The 26,476-nt window shown below is 49.7% G+C and overlaps 1 protein-coding gene across 15 annotated transcripts in view; it reads left to right on the top strand.

Annotated features, from left to right (window-relative positions):
* EXD3 (exonuclease 3'-5' domain containing 3) overlaps window positions 1-26,476 on the top strand; it is a 297,484-nt gene that overhangs the window by 186,355 nt on the left and 84,653 nt on the right. The window contains exon 20 of one of the 15 annotated variants that reach the window (XM_041119959.1): window positions 1,333-5,391. The exons of the other annotated variants lie outside the window; for them this stretch is intronic. Coding sequence (XP_040975893.1) covers window positions 1,333-1,350 — 18 coding nt within the window. The 3' untranslated portion in view covers window positions 1,351-5,391. Of the gene's footprint in view, window positions 1-1,332; window positions 5,392-26,476 lie in introns of those variants that run through there. 15 annotated transcript variants of the gene reach the window in all.

The following is a 26,476-nucleotide window of genomic DNA, read 5'->3' as shown; positions in this document are numbered from 1 at the left end:
CATGACAAATCTCAACCCAAAGGAATGGAGGCGGGGGAGTGGTAACTTATAAGCCATGAAAAACAAGAGCTCTAAATGGAAAATGGCTTCACACCATAACACTTGGCACTCGCCCTTCCACGCTTCAACCTGCGTCGTTGGTGCAGCCAAGAGAAAATGGGGAGCGAGTTTATGCCTTCAGCAATTACAGTAATTACCCCTCCACTGGTGCCAGATGCAGCCTGCCACGCTGTTTGCGTGATGGCAGATTCGGTGAGCAGACCATTATAAAACAGCATCTTTTTGCTCTGGGCAGAGGGCACCCAGCCCCAGGTGATCTGCAGATGGGAATTAACCACTCGGGCAGTTTTGGGGAGCGCTGGAGGCCAAGGCTGGTGAAGGGCAGCACTTCATTCGAGGGGTTTCAGACCCCGCCAGTGCTGAGTGAAGCTCTTGGCTACTCTTTGGTGGCTCTCTGAGTTTTGGGGAGCTCCTGCCTGTTTTCGGAGAGCAGCAGACATGAGGGGAGAGCTGCCAGGGGCACTGGGTGTGCTGACAGAGCCGTTGCCATTCATGGACCCTCCTGAGCTCTGCCCTGGAGATGGCTCCCCAGTGTCGGCTGGGTGGTAGCTGGGTCTTCCTTGGGGGTGGCAGTGGAAGGAGATGAAGATGTGAGTTGTTGTCCCACCAGGACCCTGTCCCACCAGGACCCTGTCCCCATACCGCAAAGCGCTGCAGTCTCAAAGTCGCCGTAGGACTCCATTCGCACGTCCTTGCTGGTGGTAGTGGTGGTAACGTCATACAATTTTCCCACAAAGCCCCCAGTTCACCCTGACCTCCCTGTTAGACTGTTATTTCTGCGTGTTTCCCCGCAGAGCTCAAAGGGCCACAGTACCCTGGGGGGGCAGAGGGGCTCTTGGCCCTGCATCAGGCAGAGGGAGGTGCCACCCAGGTGAGGGTGGCAGGTCCTTCAGCCACCATGCTGGGGCCAAAATGCCAGACGGGGGACGGGAGCACCACAGGAGGTGGTGGTGTGGGGGAACGTCCCCCATGCGGGCTGGGAAGGGTTAACGAGAGGGGCTGCTGGGCCAGGGGTTATTTTGCGGCTTTGCTGCGGCTCTGAGAGCAGTACCTGTGACCTCCCTGTGTGCCAAAAGTGGGGGCTAGAGGCAGTATTTAAACCTCGGAGGAGTATATAAAAAGTGTTTTCTTCTTGAACTAATGCAAAAAACAAAGAGCTTGTTTCAGTGCTCGCCTCCTCTTTCAAACTGGATGGGATCCTGGATTTTTTAAAAGAAAACAAAGCATATTTCAAATACAGGCTTGCTTTTAGTCTTTTTTTTTATCTTCCAGTTGCTTTCTGTTTTCTGACAGAGATTTCGAGGCCCTGGGGAAGGTACATCTGCTAATGATGATCTCGGCTCTTCGTGAAGCCCAGGCTCTGTGTAGGGAAGCTCTGCCCCCCCTCGCTGCCACTCATTCCTAACCTGGAGTGGGCTGAGCCGCTGTGACAGGGTCCTGGTACCGGTTCCCCTGGGATAAGAGTGTCATCTGGGCCAGCATAGGGAAAAAGGGCTTTAGGTTGGATGTACAAATCCTAATCTGCTGTCCCAAAATCCTGTCTCGTGGCAGCTCCAGATGCTCTGGACAGATGTGATGCCACCTTCAGTTAAAGACTCAGACAGTTCTCGATAGTTGTGGACACCTGCCTTTGCATGCTTTTGACTACTTGGCTGGAAGAGCCCACTTTTTACTCCTGGAGAAAACGAGGCAGTGAGATGATCCATCTCATGGCCTGTGGGAATGTTGGTGGCAAAGCCCCATTTTCTGGAGGTAGACCTCCAGGACACACCGGCTGAAGAAGTGATGTGTTAGAGCCCTGTCATGGTGTTAGCTTGACATTAACCGCTAGACGAGAAGCTTGACAACCAGCAGAAGCCAGAACCTTAGCAGTACCCTCCTGTGCCTTATCAGAGGAAAATAAATCTTGACTGATTAGCTTTTTAAATGAGAATTCTCAGCAAATAAATGAGCTGCCTGCACAGTGATAATAGGCTGCTTGGAAAGTGAGTCTGCAGAGTGTATACACGGCTGGAAGTCATCAAAACCATCTTATCCCGTGGAGTTTCCTGTGCTGAACTTGTATTTACAATATCAGACAGAAAAAGGAATTTTTCTATGGATATTTTCTGATAATTATTTTTAGCCAAGCAGCAGCATAATTGGAGCCTGTCTGCGCAGGGCTGGGGCATCTTTGCTAGCTGCGGAGACTTGACCTCCTTCTCTCCATCCCTTTCTTACTATTTTGATGCGTCTTGCTCCAGTTTAAATCTGTGTGCTGAGGTTTGACGGACCCTGAACATCCCATGAAGAGTTTGCCAGTGGTCCTACAGGACCGTCGGTGAGGAGGATAAGCTTACACCAGGAGGTGAGCACACCACTTCTGCCCTCGTCCTGTCCTGTGGCTGCCATGGTGTGCAAGAGAAAGACAGCTGGGAAGAATGCAAGTCCTTATACTAAGCAAAGCTGCTGACTATTTCTTGTTGTGATTTAGAAGCATTGTCGGTTTTATCCACCAACTATTTTTTTTCTTATTTTAACAAGTTCTCCTAAATAATCCTGACATTCAGTCACTAGTTATAAGCTGGACTAAAAACAACCTTTCAGAGAATGATCATAAATACTTGACTGTAGTTCACCACGCTGTTCATTTCCCCCATTCTTCGCCTCTCCTTCTTTTCCTGTGATATCTCATCCATAAAGATTCTTTTGTACGGTTTCTGCTAAAAGTCAGTGCTGGATAATTGGCCAATTTCCTGCATGCTGGCAGTTTTGTGGATTCATTGTGCTTGCGCTCCTCTCCCTCGCTGTGTGTAGAGATCATCTCTACTGGTGCAGAGTGGTAGCTAAACCCAGCCGTGGCTGCAGGTCAGCTCTTGAAGAGCGCCATGCAAAAGCCAGGGCTTCTAGCACGGTGTGCTGGGGACCCTGCCGTTGTAACAACCTCCTGCGGTAGGCAAGGAAACGCGTGGTCTTCTGAGGGATGCTGAGACCATACCTCGGAGGGAGCATTAGAAAAAAGTCTCGAGGTGATTCAGATCAGATTGCTGGGTCCAGCGTTAGGTAACCATGGAAAAAATGCAAATTGAACTTGAAGCCCAATCTTCCAATTGTTTGTGTGTGTGAAATCTCTTGGCATTTCACATCTCCTCTCTGAAAAGCTGGTATTTTTAGATTTATGACAGATTATTTTTGATGCTGGAGGCCTTAAAACTGTTCTAACATGAACCCAAGCTATTCTGCTATCTTAAAAAAATGAAGTCTTAAATGAGAACTGAAACTTACTCAACTATATACTTCAATTACAGTACAGCAGAGCACTTTAACATGTGCATGGAAAGAAGCCTGGGAGGAAGGGAAACAAACCTGAAAATGGATCAGAAACTGGAGCTTTTCAGAGGCACTACACTGGTTACCCCTCTCTGGAGCTGTACTCTGGAGAAATCAGCTTTGCATGCGAAGCCATCACCATCCAGCTGCAAAACCCAGCTGAAATGTAAACTTCTCTAAAGTGTTCATGAGTGGCTTGCATCTGTATCTGTGTCTGATTAGCTAGAATTGCGCAATGGCGGTCGGTTGTTTTGCCAGTTCTTCCCTCTTTACCTTGACCCATGGTTTCACTCATTTGCACGTTGTTTTGTCTTTGGCTTGAGACCATCGTCCTCTGTGTAGGTTCAGCAGCAGACACAGCGAGAGCCTGGCTTTGTGGGTCTCCAGATAGCAGAAGGATAGAAATGCTGAATGATGTTTCTGATTCCTGTGGACAGTCATCATGCCGACAACAGCGAGACAGCTCACCTGGAGTCAGGGAGGATGAACTCAGGACTGGAGGTGGTCATGAGCCCAGGCTTTCTGTAATAGGATTTTCACGATGATTTGCTTCCCCTGTCATGTTGTTTCAAATTCCTCACAAGCCATACTTTTCACAGTCTGGATTTTCTCTCATGAATTTCTCAAGGGGCTATCTGCAGGGGAAACTATTTCTCACCATAACAAACAACCAAAGCCTTCATCATTAAAAAATAAAGCACTAACATGGCCCTACAATGGACCCCTTTGTCAAGTCACATCTGTTTAGATCACCAGAAATTATAAGCCTTTACTTTTGAAAGTAACTTTCTTTTATCAAAATAGGAAAGAGGACTGCAAAGCATTCAGAAAAAACCTGCATGAAAGCTAAGGCCTGTGACAGTAGTACTCTGTTTTACATAGAAAAGTCAAATTGCCTGTATATACAAATACTGGACTTACGCTTTTCTAGCTGAAGGTACGGATGGCTCTGTAGCACAGGTTGCTACTGTGCTAGTGTAAAACCAGTGTGAAAAAAATATCTGGCCTGCTGGACAGAAAAACTTTTACTTGAGAGCTAATACAGATTACCTTGGTTTTAGCCCCAAAGTTTAAAATCTGTTTCCCAGAAGTTGTCTGCCAGTAATTGCCAAATTGCAGAGCAAGAGGATTCACATGGGGAATGATGTAAAATACTATGTGAGGTGTATTTGATCATTTGAATTAAATAATCTGCAGACATTTGCCCCCAAGTAAGAGAAGTGCCTGCACACCCAGAGAAAGCTCGAAGTGCTGCTATACCTGCGCTAGGCCAATATACAGTTACCCAGAGGTCTTGCAGATAGGGTATGCTGATGCTGTGGCAGGAATAGCTGCCCAGAAACCCGCTGCCTAAGGCCCTGCTCTTGCCTTTGCCAGCGATGCTTCTCTTTCCCTTTCCAATGTGAACCGCTTTTCTGCAGGCAAGAACCTGGTAACCACAGTCGCGGCAGCAAGGCATCCCATCTTATCCTTGGCACTGGCCCAGATAAAGCCTCTCTTTTGGAAAGAGGCCACCTTCCTCCGATACAAGGGCAAGATTTTGCAAGGCAGCGAGCCTTAGGACAGTGGACGTAAGTCAGCTCTCACTGGATTGTAAAACTTCCCCGGGTGCTTTTGAAAATACAAAATATTTGGGCTGAATTCGTCGGGTTTTAATTCCAGTAGGTCTCTGAACCAGGGCTGTGGGGAAAGCCCAGAGGCACCGAGGTTTGGGGGATGCAGATGAGCTTGGTATGAGCTGTGGTGCTTAGGAAAGTGACCTATGTGGGTCTGAGTTCTTAAGATAGAAGTATTTTGTGAAAAATCTTGCTCTCTGCCTGAGGTCACATCAGTCTTGCTGCTGGCCATAGTGGGGCAAGGAACAAATCTGCTAGTTTCTGTTGGGCGAGTTGAGACACAAACTGTGCTCACCCTCTTTCACCGACAGCTCTTAAGAAAGACGAAGTTTCACTAGCAGTGACTGAAACGTCCTCAGCCTTGTGTCTGACATGAAGCTGGAAATAAACTCTAAATTTGCCTGTACTCGGAACTGAAGACCCTGTGTTCATGTTAGGTGTTTTCCCTAGATCAAAGAGGGGTAAAAAGGAGGCAAATCTGTCTCGATGGAACTTTTTTTCCTCTTAGAAAGTCCTTCAAAGCCTTTTCAGGGGCACTATCAGTGGAGATGAATTACAGATCATTCCTGTGCATCCAATGAAGGGAATGGTTGTAGAAATTCCTCTAATTACATATAATTAATTGGTTTTGAAATTAAATTATCTGGAATTTCAGTGAGTGACTCTGAGAAGGATTACTGGCTGAGAAGGAGGAGCAGCCTGTTGGAATGAGATAGATACATGGAAGTAATTATGGCAATAGTTAGCTTTAAGAATTATGATACTAGAATAAATGAGGCCAGTTTAGGTCAATGCATGCAGAGTTTTCCATTTAACTCCTGCGCTGCAGGTACTGTGTTCTGGCAACTCTGGAGTGACAGGAGTCCATTCAGCATCCCTGGGGGAAAAGGCTAAACGGCGTGTGCTGAGGCAAGGCTGGAAGACATCAATTTTCTGTATTTTTAATGTTAAGCGATACAAGCAGAAGTCTACTTGCCTGTCCTTTCCCCAAGCATTTGATTCTGTCAGGTGGTTTAATTCATTCATAAATGCTCTCTGGACTGCACAGTCATGCCAAATATGCAACTGTCTGGGTAAAGAGGTACAAACAAGGTGTGCCTGATTCCTGCATGCAGTTACCGTAACAAGTGCAAACACGCACTAGGAATTTGAATACACGCATGAACAGACATCCAGATTAACAAAGAATTTCTGAATGCAGAGACCTGATTTGAGCAACAAGTCATGGCATCTGTACATGTAAATTGTGTGTGCCATTGCACATGAATTTCAAAACTCTATTTCTAAGGAATATAGGTATTTCTATGTATTAGACCACAAAGCTTATCTGAGTTCCCCTTTTTAACCATAGTGATGAGATCACTGGAAAAAGAGTTACTCACTGTTCATCACCCTTCCTCATTTTGAATGCCCATGTGTTAAACATCATACAGTGCTTGGTTCAGAGCTTGGATATCTAGGAAAAACAAGACCCAGAGATGGAGATGACAGAACAAAGGAACTCACAACCTGTGGAGCCATCTCTTACATGCCAACCACAAAGAGACGGGAAAAATACAGAATCCAGCTCCTGAGCTCCAGGAGCCTCCAGCCTCAAGGGATGGAGGTCATCAGTCGGAGAAGGACACTTATTCTTCTTCATGTCACCCGGACCCTTGCCACTGTAAGCAGCAGCAGCAGGATAAAGCCTTAAAATGATGAAATGATGAAAGCAGTGTGGAGAGCTGTCTAATAATGTCCGTGCTCACCAGCCTCCATTCATTCAGTCCCCTTGTAGCTCTGCCCTCTTCTTGGGTTGTTGCGTTTCAGACGGTATCAGTACGTGCATCTTTCCTCGCGCTCTTCCCTTGTAGACAGAGGGCAACAAAAGTACATTGACCTCTGTGGGCTACCAGAACCTGAGCACTTGCTGGTGGCTAGCCTTCAGCTGTCTGGCTACAAACTCATCTGTCACAGGAAGCATCAGCGCTTACTGCTTTCAGATGCACTTTAAAAATACCTGCAAAGCCACACTGGCCCCTGTCACACTGTCACAAGGATGGACAGTCTGAGGCCATTGAGAGCCCGGTCCTTGCTGTGTGTTTCCCATTCAGCTGTTGTTTGAGTTCCGAGGTTGTTGCATGTAGCATCAGTGTTGTCTGTGCTCCTCTTCTCTAGCAGGAGTCACCTTTTCAGTTATTACTGTGCTCTTCTGAAGAGGAAATGCAGTTGCCTTTTTTAGAGCTTTTAAAGAATCATATTTTTCAAAATAACTTTTAGAAACCTACCTTGGAAAATTATGTTTAATGAGCAGGTGCTCACCGCCACCAGGCAGCTGAAGCAATGGAAAAAAGGCAAACTACATTTAGCTACTTAAAGCATGCAAAAAAAAAGATTAAAAAAAGACATGGAGCGCAAATAATTTGTCTTTTTGCAAGGTTACATGCAACACAAACAAGTTCACTGAATTGGTTTACCACATCAGTCAACAAACAGCTGTGTCAGCAGAAACATGGGAGCAGTGTGTGCTGGGCTGGGTGGAAGAACACCCTGAGCTGACAAAAAAAGGGGACGAAGACTGACATGGACCTGAGCCTTCAGAGAGCAGAGTACCCTCAGGGGCAGAGCCAGTAGTTTCTTCACTATTCCCTTTTTCCTTGTCACTTTGCTCATGTAGAAGCAGCCTGGGGACACTGGATATGACCCTACTGTAGCTAAACTGCATGGCAGGTATATGAATGCATCTGGTTTTATATTTTCTTGTTATTTTTTTGCATGCATTTATGGATGTTCTTGCTATCTTTAAAGCCCCCCTCCACTTTCAGTCCACTGTGAGCACAGGTATCAGTGCAGACTGTGGCACTGTGACAAAGTGTAAGTGCTGTAGTCCCCCCCGCCCTTGCTACAGTGACACTCAGTTTGCAACGTGTTACGTTGATTGGTGTATGGAGAGCATCCCTCCTGCACCCGTGGCCAGGGTGGCACATGAGCGGATGGGAGCAGGGTCATATGCACATCGTGTTTTGGGGATTGTCTTTCTCCTTCTGCTCTTGAAGTGCTGTACAGCTCTTGCTACCATAAGTGCAGGGCGGGGTAGAATCTCTGTAGGGCTGACAAGCCTATATAGCATTAAACCAATGCTGAGGACCAGTCACCGCTAGCAGAACCGCAGGGGAGAGGAGCTGCTGTTGCCCAGAAGTGTATTGTGGCTGCCTGCAAGTGACAGCTCTGTAAGGCTTGTTGGGGTGAGTGGGACACCAACGAGAGTGCAACAGGCAGTCAGTGCTTGACAGACAGACGGGACTCGCTTCCCTTCCACTCCACCACAGCACGCAGCCAGGGTTTCTCAAGAGGTTTCTTGCACCTCCTTGGTGTTTTGGCAATGAGCACAGGGGCTGAGCAGCCCAGCTAGTTTGTGCAGGTAGTTGTGATGTTTGTTATATTTTCTAGAGGTTTCCCATCTTTTCTTTGGAGATGACTGACTGTTTGTCACAGCACGTGCCTGGCCTGACACCAGCACAGCACTTGTTTGGTACGAGCTGTTGGGTCTCCTGTGCTTGTCACAGAGCCGTCAGCTCTACATGGAGGGGAGATGAAGCCAGGTGCCGCTGGGAGCGAGAGCGGTGAAAGGTGCTGCTGCGCACCACGGGGTCCTGCTTCTCCCCAGGCTGTGCATGATGCTCTGGTGGGCTCCATCCAGGTGGGATATCGGTGAGCTTCAGCCATGCAGGAAGATTTATATGAGTTAGAAACCTGTGTCTTCCCAAGGCAGCGAAGCTGTGAGCCTCAGCCAGATGCAGAGCGTGCTGAGCTGTGACGGTGAGACATGCAACACCTTTTGAAGGATTTTGGATGGTCTCTGACAGGTCACGCTCTGCATCAGCAGCCCAGCCAATTCTGAAAAAAAAAAAAAAAAAAAAAAAAAAAATCTGTTTTGTTCTTATTAACTCCATCAGAACTCATAAAAAAAAAATCTTGTCCTCAGAACCAGTAGCCAAATTTCTGCCTATTTACATCTCATGTTGGAGACTGGGTAATTTGGGGAGATTAGGGCAGTAAACAGAGTTGTAAACAGAATAAACCTGGATAGCATTGCAAAGGGCAGCCCTGTTAAATGCTGTTCTTAGTGTAATTTGTGTGTGGTTTCATTTAGTTTATAAAGTCGGTGCAGCGATTGGATACGCTGGATGAGATAATTGGAAAATGCCTTACTCACCAGGATGTCTTCAAGGTTTAACTCTAAGCTTAAATTCACTTATAGTTCCAGCCAAACACTTAGGCCTGGGTTTTAAGTCTGTGTGTAATCAGGGCTGTTTCTCTAGCACAGGAGCAGAATTAACGTTTTGGTGCCCTGGCTAGGTGTGCAGGAGGGATCCTGCCTGCACCGGTCGGGCTGGGATTCAGCAGACCCTCCTGGCAGTGCTGCGCATGGAAGCTGCCACAGCTATGAAGTAATGGTTTGGTTCTCAGGCTATTTTTGAAGCTAGAAATGTGAGTGTAACCAACGCTTCAGCATTTTCCCACACCTTTCATGTGACACAGGACTGTGCCCAGTCATAGGACTCTGTCCCTAGGACTTAAAAATTGTCACAGTTTCACTTCCCTCATGGGGTTTTTTTCCTTCCTTTCTGGAGGCAGCAGAGTTGGTTCCCTTTGCTGCCTCGATAGCTGCCTGGGGAACTGCCTGGTACAGCTCCTTTCCAAAAAATTACTTTCTTTGGAAGATTCTCACCAATTTTGAACTGGCTTTGCAGGCAGATAGTGCCCTTTTCAGTCTCTCTAGAGTGTTTCACACTGGCTGTTCTGTATGTTGAAACACAGAACCAACTCTTAGGGCAGAAAAAGGAACTTTACAGATTGTTTTATACATAATTTCCACCTTAATGCAGTTAAGATCAACATTTAAAAACAATCAACTGTACAGCAAGTCACATCTTGATAATGAAATGGTTAAAGAAAACCAAACCCCAGCTATTGCATGCAACCCTTGCCCATCCACAGCTTTAGGATGGATTGCTACCTGGTCCTTTTCAAATCTTGTCCCCTGTTGCTGCATGAAGGGGGGAAACTGCCTGGCAAAGGTACGCAGAGAAATTAGCTGTACAGAAAATGCTTCAGTTACACATAGGAACCCCAAAGTACCCAGGGAAGTGCTGGTTCTCCGATCTGCTTCAATTATAGTCATTCTAGGGACTGGTGTGACACTAGTCATTAAAAATGCTCAATCAGCTATGCGAGTTTTAAGTTGATGGTATTCCTTTAATTCTAACATACTATTAGAATGTTAATTAAAAAGGCATACCAAAATGAAATACTCCTTCAAGAACCAAGAACCTGTCATTTGTGTGAAAACCCTGGATTATAAACTGCTTCTTCTACTTTTGCTGCCAAATATGCAAAGTAAATTGCACAATTTCAGGGATGCAGTTGAGCCGCTTTGTGTTTTTCTTTCTCTAACTGAGAAGAAACATTTTCTTCCATCTGAGAGGGAGTCATTTGTTTTTCTTGCCGCGTAACATGTATGGGCTCTCATCAAAGCTAATACAATAACTTTTCCACCATTTGTTATCTCACTTTATCGTGACATTGTGATTTTTCTAAGACAAGGATTGTTTGTTTGCTTTTTGCCTTGCTGTAATTTCTTAGTTATTTTTCTAAATAAAAGAAAGTGAAGTTCAGCAAGAAAAGCAGTGATTGCAGTTGTGAGCCATACTGAGACTTATTCCCATCCCTGCTCAGGCATGAGAATGTTCTCAGCCAGTGGGACTGTTCACATCCAAACTTTTCTCTTCCTTAGTTGTCAAATACCCAAAACGTTTACCTGAGCTTCATCCATAGATTGCACAATCAATTATTGCTTTATGACAGATATTGGGTTGCTTTCTTATTTCTTAGTGCCTTTTTTTTAATTGCAAGATTATCAAATGCTGGGTAATGTTTCACCAGTGTTGTGGTATACCCCAGGAGAAAGGGACAGGGCAGCTTTTAGAAACTTCCCTCAGTAAATCCTTAAATTCCTGTGCCTGCAACTCTCAGAGGCAAATAGGACATACTGGTCCCAGTTGCGGGGGTACGAGAGAGCAGGTTAGCATAGAAGATGGGTATGTTGTCGGGAGTGTTTACACTATCATAGAAAGCTTTAAAATATTTTTAGAGCATTTAAAATCTGATGGGCTTTTGATAGCTTATATGTTAATCATAGGAATCAGAATAGTTCAGGTGTTCAGTCACAGTCCCTTTATAGGTAAATTGTGCTAATAGCTCAGTGGTCACCCTAAGTGTCCAAGCCTTCTTTCACAAGTGGGGCATCCAGTTTCCCATATATATTACCTCTGCAGAGTTTGGTAATTTTTCCATTATCTATCACTTTACTGTCCTTGTTAAATTGTCACTCTGGATTTTTGTTTTGTTTTATACTTCCAAAGTCACACCAGATATTTCAGGACTGTGCAATAGCAAATGAGATGAAGGGCCTATATTGACCGTTGCAGGCGCCGTTCCAGCCTGGGCCAAGCGCAGCTCTTCCAGCTCCTAACCATCCCAGCAGGATATCGTACCTCAGCCCACGTAAAGGTGTAAAACATTTGCCGGTCTTACTGATGATGACGACCTCAGTGTATTTGTCCCCAAAAGGCTTTAACAAGTAAAAGAGGAAAATTATTCAGAATCCTTCAACACTTAAGGTTAGAAAGGACCTCTGGGGGTCCCTGGGTTTGATACAGGATTGACATTAGTTTGACCTGAATATAGAAAAGGGCTGTGAGTGCTTACATGAAATGTTTCTCTCTTGGGGCTCATCTCACCTTCTTTTGAAGTCAGCACAGAGGCTCCCTTTGACATTGAGTGGCAGCCCTAGGATCCTTGTGGTGACATGCATGTCCCCAAACTTTGGACTCCTAACAATTAGGCAGCTGGTGTGAGCTCCTGGAAGAGACACAGATTATCTCCAGGGCTGCTTCCACCAGTCCTGAGGGACATGGTGATGTGAGTGACCTGTTGCAGGTCCCTGTCTCTCTGCACCAGCTTTTGGGAGAGCCTCTGTGACCCACTCAATGCTTTGAGATGTTCAGGTAAGAGGTAGGTAAGAGGGACCTTTACTTTGGTGAGAAGGTCCGGGTGCCTAACTCTGTGCTGAAATCAGTTCATATGTTCTTACTCATTTCAGAAGAAGTGTTAAGAGGGATTTTAGTCTGCGATAAAACAAACGACTTGTGAGTCCACTACAACTCTTAAGGATTTGCTGAGGCTCAGCGCCCAAGTGTCATTTCACAGTGAGGGTTTTCCTGCTGTTACTTACGCTGCACTGCTCGAGTGCGAGCAGAGAAGAGCTCAGCCAGCAGGATTTAAGCCCAGAAGCTGAAAGCATTAGGCTGTTACCATAATGTGGACTTACTTGCTCTCAAAATGTGTTTATAGGCAAGAATTTGGGAGTTTCCAGGGAATCCACAAAGAAAATGGAAGGGCAGCATCTGTGACACACCATGAAGTGAGAGACCACAGCAGTGGAAAGCAGCTGGATTGAACTTTCTAAGACTCCTTTCTACTGCAAGGAAAATCAGGGGTTAAGAAAGCTGTACTATTTTTGCAGGCACTATTCAGCCCCCACCACAAATGTTATGATGTTGAAAAGAAAATCCAGTGCAGAAGGGTAAAAGTAATCTCTTGCACTGATTTTAGAGTTTTATAACCAAACTCTTTTGCAGGGAAAAGCTTGCTTTCAGGGCAAAATAATCAAGATTTGTGTTCAAAGTCGAAAGAACAGACAAAAAGCAAAAGCTTTTGATTAATCAGCATTCTCTGTGTGTTTTGGGGTTTGCTGCCCATGTCCCTGTGGCAGGTCTGCATTGCCCTTTGCCCTCTGTGCTGCTTCTTACCATCAAGTGCTCCAAAAAAGAGGCAGCTGACATGGCTGGCCGAGCTGCACAAGTGCCAGTGGGATGGGTGGCAGCACAGCTCTCCTCTGCATAGTCCCCGTGCCCATCCTGAGGTGTAGGCTCCCTGTGGCTCACACGCAGAGTAAGTCACATTGTGGTGTAAGGGGATGGCTCTGTGCCGGTGAGGCCGGCTGAGCTCCCTGCGGCAGGGGTGGCATGCACGTCGGGAAGATGGTGTTGCCGGCATCTCGCCTGCAGCACTCCGGGGCAGCTGTGCTTTGGCTGTGCTCTGGATCCCGGGGCTGCTCTGCGCCCTGAGTTGAGCTCTGTGTTGCTGTTGTTCTCCTGCAATTGCAAGTCACCTGGTTAAACACTAGAGATTTGGGAGCCTCTATGATAGCAGCACAGGGTACCCCAAAGTAGCATTTCTGGATCCAAAAGTGTTATCTTCCTGCAGCCCAGTATCTCTGCATGGTGAAAAGTGAGGTCTGGGGTACTCATCTGCCGATGAAGGCTTTATTCATAGTCCTTCCTAATCCGAAAATATTGGGACAACACAGAATCTTAATGTGTTTGCATGTCTAGACCGCCAGACTAGGGAAGTGTTAGAGCCAGGCCTATTTCCATTAAAGCTGGTGCCAAAACCTCTTCTTGGCTAATGCAGGACAGGAATTACCCCTCACCCCTCAAACACAACTGCATCTGGCAGGAGCAGAGGCAGCCTGGCACCTCGTGGGCAGAGCAAGGGTGTCACATCCCTGTGCTTCACCAGATGCTGGACTTGAAAACCTGCCCTGGTTTGCAGCCAAATTCACCACCTCAGCCTGGTGTCATTTTTCAAGGACATTCAGTGGAGAGAGAAGAAACATTGTATTGCAAGATAGTGGCAGATGCTTCTGGGGCTGCAGTGCTTCTGGTGTCCAGAGCCTTGCCGCAGCCCTCTCGCACATAATCATCTTGTAAAGCTGATGTCGAGCTCCTGACAGGCTCCTAATCTGTCCTGACATGCCCACAGATGCTCAGCTGAGTGTCATTTCCTGCTCTAAGGAGCCCAGATTGTTCCTGACTGGCCCTTGGGTTTGAGCAATTGGTTTAATTTTTCTCTCTCGTTTATTTCCCTTGCCTAAGGGAACTGTGCTTCAGCCCCCTTCTGTAAATCTTATCGTGTGGCATATGAAATACACTCAGCAGGGTCAAGGGCTTTATTTATTAACTGAACTCCTGCTGTGTTTAGCAATGCTGCAGCACAGGAGGTTTGCTTGGGGTGCGTTGCTGCTCCGAGCTCTGGTTAGATGCACGTGGCTCCTTCCACGAGCACGCGTCTTCTGCAGGCACTCGGCGTGGTGCCAGTGGGAGCACAAGGAGAGGGTCTCTGCTGCTGGTGGAAGGCATTAAGGGCTCCAGGCCATCATTGTTGAACCCAAACAAGGTTTAGGCTGAGCGAAGAGCAAGGTGCAGCTCCTTTTTGGGTTGCTTCTGCTTTCATGCCCAGGACAGCTCAGGGCTTGCCGAGAGAAAAACTACCGTGGGAGCCACGGCTGCAGTGCAGGCAGGCAGAGCGGGGCCGCAGCAGCAGATGTTTTGGGACAGCCGTGCCTGCTCGCCTTTCAGAAGGGAACGCTCCACTTGGAGTCCTTTCCAAAGCAATTTGAGGTTAATTAGCAACTTCTGGCTTCACTATCTAGCTGGTCTGTTTATCTTTTGTCTGAGCGAGTTCTCTTCGCTTCCTGTTGTTGTTCCTTCTTCCTGAGCGAAGGGGGGCTGTGCAGACACCCTGCTCTGCCACGCGCGGGGACTTGCCAGCCTGGGCAGACTCCTGCTGCCTCCTCCTACCCACTCCCAGATGTGCAGGCTGGTCCTTGCCTTCTGAAATGTCTCTCCTTACCCATCCGACCCTTTAATTTTGCTTCTGCATAAAGGAGGCCCATTGCAATGTGAGGTGATGGAGGCCTGAAGCACCGTGCTGGGCACAGCAGTTAGGAGGAGAGAGCTCGGAAAGCCAGAGCCAGCTGTGCTAGCTAAGAGGTCTAACCTCCCACAGGCTACCATGAAGCACAAGCACGGCGGGCCATCCTGGTTGGGACCAGCCCTTCACACTCCCCTGTGCTGGGCTGCCTGGGGCCCTCAGCGCATCGCTGCAGCCTGTGGGTGGGTGCTGGAGTGGAGAGACGACATCTGAGCAGCCCTTGGCCGCTCCTCAGAGCCCAGCTGTTAACGCCTATGGAAGTGATCCAGATACCAGCTCATGGGCTCCAGCTAAGCCTTGGGGTCACCCCTGCTTTGCAGCAGGCATGCACCAGCCATAAATATAGGCCACTGTGTTACTAATGCACCCACCATAAATGTTTTATGTAACCTCATAAACTTCGAGTAGCTGTAATCTTATAAAGCCTGTGGCCTTTGCTGGACTGGCATTTTAGGCAAGAGGCCTGGAAGAGCCGGGCCATCTGTGGTGGTAATGAGTTTCTCATCCTTTCAGAAAGAGAATAGTCCCTTGGTGGCCCTCCCCGTGAAGTCTCATGTGCTGAAGACTGCATGGGATTTTCCTAACTTGCATGTCAGCGAGGATATCTAGTGGTGCAGCAGGCAGAACCCAGAGTGGAACTACTGGATATGACCCTTAAATTCATCCATCAAACTGCTGCCATGGTAGGACAGGTGAAACAATGGATACCGAGCAAGGAAAGATCATCTGTACACAGAGCAATTATGCAGTCTATAATCGAACCCCAGATCCATGCAAACCCAGAGGTGCTTCTGAACACAGCTGTTTATTTTAGGTTGAATTAAGCTTTTCCCTTCCGTCTGTGAGAGTGGACTGCCTGGAGGCTCTCTGCCAGCTGGGTGGCAGAAAGTACCACCAAAGACTTGCCGGGGACTGTTTTTGCAGGGACTGTTTCTTATCTCTTAACACCTTCATTTCTCTGTCTTGATCCTTTCTGAACTCTCTTCACAGAGGACTTGACCCCTCCTTCCTACCTCCCCATTCTCCGCCACAGGGTAACCCAAGCCCTGCAGCGATGGTTATTGCAGGAAGACCACCACCAGACTCAGCCCCCTCCCTCTCATGGGAGACCCTGCCTCCCTCTCGGCCCTCTCATCTTGGAAATCCTTTCTGCTCTCCTCCTGCTTGTCCAGCTCAGCACGTGGGCAGATGGTTTCTGTTGCAGCTGTTGGACCGCAGCTGCGTTGCTGAGCCTCAGGACAGCCGAACGGTAGCTCTCCCTGCATCTTCCTCACTCAGCGCTGCACCCAGCCTGCTCCTGCCCCATTCTCGGCGCAACCACTCTGCGGGTGATGGAGCTCACTGCCAGCAGTGGCATGATGGGTCAGACTCTTCTCTCCTTCACACCAGGAATTTTAACACCAGTTCTGCCTACACAAGGGAATTGGGCGGCTCAAGCAACACGCACGGTGCAAAACATTCCCATTACTTCTCAGTGGGTGAAGTTTTCACCCCAGCTCTCAGGTTTAACCTTTGAGTGATTCTGCTGGGTGTTCAGGTCTCTTGCTTTCATGCCTCACATAGTGACCACAGCAACACGGGGGCACGGCCCTTATGGGAAAACTTGCCATTCCTCCTGGCTCTTGGAGCACATGCCCAGGGATTGCCTTCCCAAGGCCCTAAAATGTACTTGGCGTAATAACACCACAATAAGAAGATAACAAAGGAAGAGCAGTGCCAGTGGAAAGGACCCTCCCTTCATGCAGGGACTGGGCAGAAAGCAATTTTGGAAATACCCAGTGAGAAATGTGCATGGACGTGTACCTGCCAGTATCAGATGGTTTGTTCCCGTAGCCAGTCATCTGGTCACACAAAAGAGAAGGCGTCTGTCTGGAAATCTCATTTTCACACTCCCACTGTCTGAGTTTTCAATTCAAATACTGCCCCAAACATGCATCTGCTTTCCCTTCCATTTTTTGGCTCTTACTTCTTGCTTTCCCCCCCACCCCCATTTGAAGTATTTTTCTGGACTAAGTAAGGTATTCAGCCAGGAATAGTTGGGGTTCCTTGGTTCCTGAAATACCTGCCTGGCCCCAGGCTGCTCTGCCAGCCACCGGTCCTGCACCCACCATCCTGCCAGCTGGCCCAACCTGGGCCACTCGCTGCTTGTATGGAGCCCAAATCATATAGAACCCTCTGCCAGGATGAACCCAGGGTTTGAGTTTTAGCCTGTGGGTCCTTACCAAACCACTTTTCTTGGAAATCCAGCTCATGAGAAACATGTGCAAATGCTTTCCGGCTTTCCAGCCTCTGACTTTCCCCCGTTAACCTCAGGCTTTCAGCAGCAGACAGTGCCCATCTCTGCCCGTCCTGCGTTTTGTGGGCTCCCCCGAGAGCTGGGGCCTCTCCTTTGCGGGAAGAGCCACTGAGCAGTGTTTTCTGTGTGTTTGGTGAGCAGGTGAGAGACACCAGTGATCGTTCTCCCCACTGCCAGCTTGGCTCTAGGATGGCTGTGCTTTGAACACTGTGTCGAATGTGCTCCGATTTCAATGGGATTTCGTTTCCACTCATAGTGGTTCACATGGTGCAGCTCAGCTTCTGGGCTCGGCCTCGCGCAGTGCAGCTCCGTGCCAGAGAGTTTGTATTCTGCAGAGATGAGCCAACTCTGAACAGTACGTGGGTCTGATATCATTGCAACCGATCTTGGCCCCATGCATGGGAGAAAAAAGTCTTGGCAGAGAACTGTCCTTTGCTCCTCTATTTTCCTCCTGCCTGCTGACCCTCTCCCGGAGGGCTGCACCCAGGGTCCGGCTCCCCGTGCCGGGTGGCTTCTGGGGTGATGGAGACCTCTCCCTCTATGAGATGATTCCTGGACCTCCTGACAAACCCTCTGGTCACCACTACAGCCTGTTCTCTCTGATCACTGTATGCAGAGCTCCCCTGAGTCCCCAGATCCATCTGTCCTCTCTCCAGAAATGCCCAAGCCTATGCACGAGCCAGGGCAGCAGCTTGAGCTCTTTTTGGGGAAGGGGCTGGAGGCCCATGAAGCGGCATGCCACCTCCTGCATCTGGGCCCTGCCTTTTCCAGGCCCCGATGTGTGACCAGCTTCACGCAGAGCATCTCCTGTGCCCAGGCTGTGTTAACCCTTCTGCCTGTGGCCAGGAGGGGAGGGTGGAGGAGGTGACCGAGGAAGTCTTGTCACAGCTCAGAGGTGGGAGCTTCCTTCCTCCTCCTCCTCTCTTTGGGGGTGGGAGGTTTGTACTGTGAGCTGTTGGTCTCCTCCACCCCACCATGTTTTGGCTCTGAGGAGGCACTGGGTGGATAGTCAAGGTGAGACTCAGCTCTTCAAGGAGGTTTCCTCCGCTGGAGCCTTCCCAGGCCAAGGGGTCAGAGGTGCCTCAGGCCATCAGTACATGGTGAGGGGAGCTCTGCTGTGGGTGTAAAGCTAGCCCTGACTCAGCAGGGTGGTGGAAATCAGGGCATGCAATGGAGCTGGGTCAGGGGAAGGGCTCCAGCCCACCTCTTCTGGTCAGTGCCTCTGAGAGCAATGATCAAATTGCTGAGAGGAAAACTGGAGAGGAGTCAGTCTGGTCCCTTGAGGACTGAGCCCATTTTAACCCTTAGAGGTGACTGAATGAAGTCTGGGGCTCCTTATGGGAGGCCATGGACTGATTGTGCTGTTTCTCCTTGCTCTTCCGTTCTTCCAAGTCATTAATGGGAGAGACTATGAGCCTTGCCATAGCCGCAGCCCATCTGCCAAGTGTGGAAACTCCTCTAGTGCTCTCTCAGCTGCACCCATAGACCATTAGCAGAAATAAAACAGATGGTAGAAGACCAATTTGAGAACTGTGGTGATGCACAGGGCAGGCCAGAGCCCTGCCCATCCTGCCACCACTGGGTCTGCAGGCAGGTGGGAACGTCCTCTGGAGACAGACCAGGCATCAAGGACAGGCGGGGCCAGGATCTGAATTTGGAGGTGACACATTTGCAGCTGTTTCTGATTGCATTGGTATAACTCATGGCTGGGAAAATCCCTGTTAATTGGTGGAAATTAGGATCAAGTGGATTAAGAATGGGAATGCTAACGTGCCAAGATAAGCCATTCTTTTCCTGAATGTTCAAGTATGCACTGGACAGAGTAGGAAAAGCAGTTTACAGGTGGGGATGCGTAAATCTTCCAAACTTCATGTGTGAGACAGGATTCACAGACACCCTGAGCCTTGCCTCACGTGCCCATCGCCACGCTCCCTGCCAGCAGTGCCTGCCAGCATGTCACACTGGCACAGGCTGGCGGAGAGAGCCTGGACATCTGACTGCAGGTAAACCCCACCCTGTCTTGGTGTGCATCACTTCTTCTCCTCTGAAATAGCTGTGCGTGTACCACTGTGGGAGCTCCTGAATGTGTAAGCCACTCGTTGCAAGCTTTGCCTACACGACGCTGCCTCTGACCACAAAGTATGAGTATTTAGCCAGTCAGATTCGTTTCCGTTCCCATGCTGCTGTTGTAGTTATCTTGGTGCAGGTCAAAAGGCACAGTGCCATGATTTGCAAAAAGCCCAATGACTTGACATTTCATTCTCGGTGGGAGGGTGGATGCCCCGTGCAGAGGTGTGGGGAAAATAAACAGAGCAAAGCTGAGAGGAGCAAATGCAGGCGGGCATCTGAGACACCAAGACCTCGCCCTGGGGCTTCATCCAGCAACTGTTACCTATGATTAAGAGTCCGTATCAATCTCGATGTCATGAAAGTCACCCAGACCGTGAAATCCCCATGTTCGGTGTGGAAATACGGCATTTGATGCATTTTTGTTTGAAATGCGTTAAATCTGCGTTAGAGGGGCCGCGGGGAGCGTTTGGGCCTCGGCGGCCAGGAGAAATCGTGCCGTCTCGCTTCCTTGCGGAGCAGGGCACACGGATCCAGCGGTTCCTAACGGCTCATCCATGACAAACTGCAAAAATCGCAGAGATGTTTGCCACGGTCGGCCTGTGAAATCAGCCTCCTCTCTAGGAATGAGAAGCCTCCGTAGCTGCGACCCAGGGCTGCCCGGCTGGCTGCGGCTTCCCTGCCAGAGAGCAGCTCCCAGCAGTGGCCAGGCAGGGAGGCAGGGCAGGGCTGCACAGCCTCCAGCGTGCAAGAGATGGGAAAGCAGAGTGAAAACGGTAGTTTGATGCCCCACTCCGTTAACCTGGCAATGGCATACATGGTGAGAAGGGGGTTTAAGCACCCGTGGCCTTTCATTCATAAGCTTTGTGCAGCACGGGCTGTAAAGCCACTCTTTGGGTGAGACTCTCCACTGGCAAGTACGATGTGTTTTAGCAGCCAGATCGCCCTGGGATGTCCCCAACCATTCCAGCCGTCCCTCGGGATCCCTGCTTGCACCTGCAGCCAGAGGGGAAGCGGTGAAGCCTGTGCTGTTGCGCCAGAGGAGCTGCTTGTTGCTGTGGCAGGGCTCGGGGTCTGCCCCGGGTTTCCTACAGCTCAGCCGCTTGCAGCTATGATTCAACAAACGTGCTGATTGATAACTCTCTGGAGTGTATATTCCCTTCCTTTCCACATAATGTCCCAAACTCAGCTCTCCCTTTGACAGTTCCCACTTGCGGAGCAAAGATGGGGGGTTTTGTCCGAAAAAGGGGTGCGTCAGAGAGGCCAGAACTGGATCCCTCGCTGAGCACAGGGGCCTGGCAGCATTTGTTTGTGCGAGGTAGAGTTCTCACGCTCTAAATATACAATCTGTGATAAGGGAAGGGAAAAAGCCCAGCATGGAAATATTCCTTCTGTAAGAGAAATAATTTGCTGCTGCTAAAAATATATGTTCATATTATTCCTGCCTTCGTCTCTAGCTTGATGGGAGAGAGTGCACGCAGGCTGCCCTCAGGGGACTCGGCTCCACAGCACAGACCCCAGGCGCTCGCAAAGGCCGTGTGTCCGCTGGGGCTGGAGGGATCGCAAGGGGGAGGGAAGGGGCTCCTCGTCTTTGCACTGGTTTATCATCCCCATCTCTTTCTCAGGGCAGTAAAACCGTGATACGGGGTTACCCTGAAGGTCGTAGGAAGTAACCTCTAAGCAGGTGCTGACAGTGGGAAAGGAAAGTGATCCGCAGTGTTCCCAGAGCAGCTGGGAGCCCGTTCCCAGCCCTGGCTGCACAGAGAAGCAGGAACGGCTTTGTTCGAGGGGGATGCATGTTTGGATCGGTGGGATATGTGTAATCCCTTCCTGTCTCATCTGCAAGTGTCCCGGGCCTGGTGCTTCCTTCCCTGATTGCTGCTCCCGGGACCCTGGATCCTCATTCACAAGTGCTTCCGTGCCCGTGGGCGAGCAGAGCCCAGCCGACCTGAGCGGCGCCCCTCGGGGCAGCACCGGATTTCCCAGGGACAGCCCCCGGGCCAGGAGACAGAGCCTGCCCGGAGAACCCTGCCTGCCCTGCCCGCCTTGCCTCTGCTCTGCGGTACTGAGTGAGAAGTGAACAGCATTTGCTGTTGCCATGGCCTTGGCTGGCAGAGCCTGGCACGGCTGTCTTGAAGCTGGTTAGGAACTTCTCTGTGAAGTCATTCCTGTTAGAAACAGGAGAAATCTTTGGCATTTTCTTGCAGATCTGTCTCTGGACCATGGTAGGTGGACACAGTGTCTGCTCAGGAGCAGGTTGTATCTCCTATCTTGAGAATATGGTCAAGGAGCTGACCTGGCAGAAGGCAGCCTTGCTGCTGCGGAGCTGTCAGTAATGTCAGACCTTAAACCCTAGCAGACCTTGCTGCAGTTTTTGTAAATCATATATTGCCTTGGCATTGCTTTTTTTTTGATTGTCAGAGAACTCCTGCCCCATTTGGGGCCCAATATCTATCCCCAGAGCATCCCCTGACCATTATTTGTGAAGTTGCATTAATTTCCAGGTAGGTGATCATGATGGGAGGTGGTAACAGCATAGTTTCAGTTCAGGATCCAGCAGCTGGACCACTTGGCAGGGAAAACATCACTGTAAAACCTGAAAGATGCCTTTTTTTAGTGCATCCTAATTCAGACACCCTTTTTGAAGCTCAAACATACCCTTAAGGATGAGGCATGTTCACAGGCAAGATCATAACCAAGGTTATTTCAAGAAGGTAATGAGAAGAATCTTTGGTGATCAAATGTGCTCCAGAAAGCCCTTTGCAAGCTGTGGGCTGCTCACTGAACATGGTTTTGAAGCATTGCTTGCTTTGTCAGGTGAGCTGACGAAGAGCAGCATCCATGACTCGTGCTGGCTGGGCTACAAACCTTGCCCAGTCTGTGCTCCATCTGGCCAAGGTGGGTTTTGGAAGTCTCTTGCAAAGCTTGGAGGAGAGCTGAAAGGGATTCTCTTCTAGATTTGCTTAAGGTAAATGTGACATTGGTGGAAGTGCTGGCTGACAGCCCGGAGGCACCATGTTTGGTGGTGCAGAGCGTGTTGCACCCCGGCATGTCCCCATTGCCCCCCACCATCACCCAGTTGTGAGGGTGATGGGGAGGGATAGCTGTCATGCATGGGCATGGTGAGGCAGCAAGCAGGCTTTGCCAGGAGTTTGTAGAGGAAATGTATGTCCGTGAGGTGTGGGTTGGATGCTCTAATCACTATGGTTGGAGCTACAGCAATAGCACAGCATGTTTCAGCTCAGGTTAAGGACTGGCAGAAATGCAAGACATCAACCTCAGAGCAGACCTGGTGTCAAGCTGCTCCAGATTCGTCTCCGTCTGGACTTCGGGGGATGGTTTTGTGAGGACATTTCACTTGCCGGGCCTGTTTGTGCAGCACTGGCTGGGTGAGTCAGCCTCGTATTGACCTTCACAGGGAGCTGCAGGTTTCCTTCTGGCCTCAGCGGAGCCTCCAGGACTCTGCTTCCGCCCCGACGGGGCGTTTGCTCCCCGTGGGCTGCCTGGTGTCCATCCTGGCACCATGTCAGGAATGTGTGTGTGCTGGGCAGGCCCGGCAGGGTGGGGGAATTGCCACCGAAAGAAAGGGAAAAGCTGCCTCCTTGTTTTTCCTGCTTCAGACCCTCTCCCATTTCAATCGCTGGGAAAGGCAGGGTTCGGCCCAGCTCAAGGTTACGTCCTTCTGCTGTCTGGCCCTGGGCCAGTAAGCGTGAGAGCAAGCTAGACACAATAACAAGTATGTCAAACACAGGATCACTTCCCTGCAGACCCAGGCAAGTGTGCAAGCAGCGCTGAGAAGGGATTAGCAGAACAGGGCTAGCGATAGGTCTGAAGCATGTCAAAGCTATTCAATAGCGCTTTTTTTGCCAGGTATTCTTCCAAAAAAGGGAGCCTCCTACCTCTGCACGACCAAGTTTTGGTGTGCAGAATTTCTGCCCTCTCAGTAATTCTGCTGCTCGCTGGAATGGGGTGATATTGGGTGATTTTGCAGAGCCTGGGCGCAGCCTGCTTTAAGCCAAGGAGGCAAAAGGGGTGGCTGGGCCTTCTGCTCAGCCCTTGATTTAGGCAACCAAACACTGGTGATGGCCTATTCTTCTGCTCTCATCCTCAAGCCCAGGCAAGATTTGTCTTTTGGATGTGTTGGCTTAATGCAATGGTTGGTCCTTGGTAAGAGCAAAATCAGGTCAACTGCTGCCCCAGCAAGTCAGTATAGCAATAGGGTCATGTATTATTGAAGGTCAGTTTAAAATAGCCTTTATCTTGCTTAAAACGCAGGGAAGATGAAGTGGATCTTAACATGTGCAGACATGGCCAGAATGATTTATTTGTGGCTGCTTGTCACTCACTGCTCAGCCTGCTGCCAGTCTGCCAGGGAGAATGGCTTTGCTAGGGAGTCAGATATTTGTAGATTTTCTTTTCCTTTCTCCCATAATGGAAATGTTGGCGTTTCTCAATGCGGATGGAGTTTGGTTTGGGAATGGAGCTGAGGAAGAGCAGAGGTCCTCTCCCCTCCCTCTGCCCTCTGACCACCGTCACACTGGGACCAGCCAGCCTGCTCATGGGTGGCTCACGCCAGCCCTCACCAAGAAGAGGAAAAGGAGATGGGACAAGTGTGGTTTAAGGGAGACTGCTAACTGGAGTATTTGGGATAATTAAGGAAAGATGGGGGGGTTAGGTGGTGAGAAGGGATTGCTCAGAGATTTCCTTCCACGCTCTGTTAGACTGTCACTTCAGTGTTGACCTCACTCGAGCTGTCGGGTTAGTTCTTACCTGGCTCCTGTAGCAGCCACCTGCCTCAGCCAGAACAGGAGGGTAACAGCTGTGCACTGTCCTCCTCTTGCTAAAGGAGAAGTGTCAGCCATCAGCTGTGGCATCAGGGCTCACACCCAGCATCAGTGACTCTGCGTGGTGGGACTGGCCCCGCAGCAGCCCCCTGCGAGCCTTGCGGACCCGACCTGATGGTCACATGCTTTGAGCTTTGCTTTTTGCAAATGTGCAAAAAGGTGGAGGGAGAAGAAAGCAGTGGGTGCTCAGATAGCCTAGACCCATACCCATCTGCTGGCTGGCCAGCAGGGCCAGGAGACTGCAAATGTGTGGAAAATACAAACATCTGCAGAGAAGCGCCGTGCTTTTCTGGCAGTTCAATGCATTTTTGTCTTTCATTGCTACTTGCTTTTCTGCCTCACCTCCCCTGCTAAGTGGAGACTGGGAGCCCATGGCTGGTGGTGCCCTCAGCACATGGCAGAGACACACTGTGCCACAGAGAGCACGTGGGCCTGGGAGAGCAATGGCTTCACACCTGGGAAATGGGGGACGCAACACATCCAGGTTGACAGGAGAAGCTGTGCCAGAGCCAGGCCTGGTCTTCTGAGCCCTGCCTTAGTCTCTAAGCCTTACAGTGGTGCTGAGGGTTATGCCTTTGGGGGAAGGTCCTGGCAGGTTTTGAGTGGGCACCTGCAGCCATGCCTGGCATTTCACCGTGCCCAGACAGCCCAAGGAGGCAGCACGTACCCTTGCTTTCAGCAGAGGAGAGGCTGAGCCAGGGCCCATCAATCCATGGTCAGCGTCTGGTAAGCTGCCATGACCCGCAGGGCAATCCAATCTCATTTGCTCCTTGAAAGCTTTTTCAGACCAGTGGGTCAATCAAAAGACCCTGGTGAAGTCAGTCTGGCTGCACCACAGGCCAAACCCTCTGGAGCCATGGCTCCCGCAGGCGTAGTGCCCCATCTCATGCGTTTCCCACCATCATGCCGCTGTGAAGGAGCCGCTCCAGGTGGTGCGTGGGGTTTGAACCCGGGGCCACAGCCAGGAGTGCTTGGCACGTCCGTCCTACCTGCCTGTGAGTAACTCTGTGCCACTTGGATGTGATTCAAGCTGCAGCAGCACCGTCGTGTTGCGGAGCAGCCCCGGCTATGACAACTTAGACTCCAGTAGTAGAAACCTGGTGATGCATGGGGTCGGCTTGCCTGCCAGTAACTCTGGCCTGCAGTTACCTTGGTGGGACCCAGGTAGAGCAGGGTTAATGCCAGCGAAATGTCCCTGTGCAATGGCCTTTTTATCTGATGCGATCCAGCGCATTTCCTGGTGGAGTGGTTTGCGTCCGGTCCTTAAGGCTGCTTGGCAGCAGAGCAGAGAGGAAGGCTGGAAGTAAACACAGGCACTCTTGGATCAGTAGCTGGGAAAAGCAGCGAGAAGCTGCATGGGATTGCCGTCTCCCAAACCTCCTTGTTTCCTTGCCTCACAGACAAATGGCTTTCTGCCAGGGACAGCACACACTGCAAGGCACTGCGGCAGCACTGTCCCAGCCCGCTCCCCCGGCACTGCACGGCACGGCACGGCACGGCACAGCACAGCACAGCATGGCTGCCAGCCCTGGCTGCAGCAGGCGCTCTGCCTCTCAGGGGGATTTCCAGCCACTCACATGGATCAGGGACTTAAAGTGGTTTTGAGCTTTGTGAGGTTTGTGTGCCTGACATCATGAAAGCCCACAGAAAATCCTGGGCTGTATGAACTTAAAGTGTTGATCTGTTTTGTATCAAGAGTACTGAGCTGCACTGGAGCAGCAACAGCCACATCCATCATGCCAGGGACAGGGAGACCTGCTATGTCGAATACCTGCCATCGAGTCCTCTCTTAGCACTCAGGCTATTTCACCTTGGATGTACAGTTGGTCCCGGCGGGGGGGGTGATGGGGATTTTGGTTGCTAAAGTCCTAATTTCTGAGCTTTCACCTTTCTCCTTTGAACCAGATACTGGCTTGAGCACGTCCTGGGGTTTACTCAAATGAACAAAAGAAACGTGTCTCTAGATCCCTGCCTCTCTGGGGTCGGGTAGGAAGACATCATCATTTTGAGCAACTCAGAGCTGAGTCATGAAAGAGGACTTGACTCTCCCACAGCTAACCAGGCAATGAGAGCCAGACCCTGTCCCTAGAGCTCATGTTGAACAGCAGCACTGAGCTGGAGGTGAGCAGCTGAGGTGGAGATGTCAGTGTTTGGTTTGGGTAGATGATGGCACAGTCATGCTACTGTGGACTCACCAGCGGTCACCTCACCTCTTCAAGCTTTTCCTCTTTTCTAATTCCCAACAAAAAGCAGTGCTTTTCATGGCTTCTCCTTGGATTTGGACAAATGTAAATATACAAACTCCAAGGTTGACAGGAGATCAGAGATTTTCTTCCAGATATAAGACAGCTACAGAAATGTCCAACATCGAGTAAGGAACAGGAGGTTACTTGAGTCCACTCTGCTGAGTATGTCTGCCAGGAGGGTTTCCCAAATAATGAAACCATTCACCTGTTTCTGCTGTT

Source organism: Aquila chrysaetos, chromosome 24, assembly GCF_900496995.4.
Source record: "Aquila chrysaetos chrysaetos chromosome 24, bAquChr1.4, whole genome shotgun sequence".
NCBI lineage: Eukaryota > Metazoa > Chordata > Aves > Accipitriformes > Accipitridae > Aquila > Aquila chrysaetos.
The sequence above is the reverse complement of the archived record's forward strand: the minus strand, read 5'-3'. Positions and strand labels throughout refer to the sequence as shown.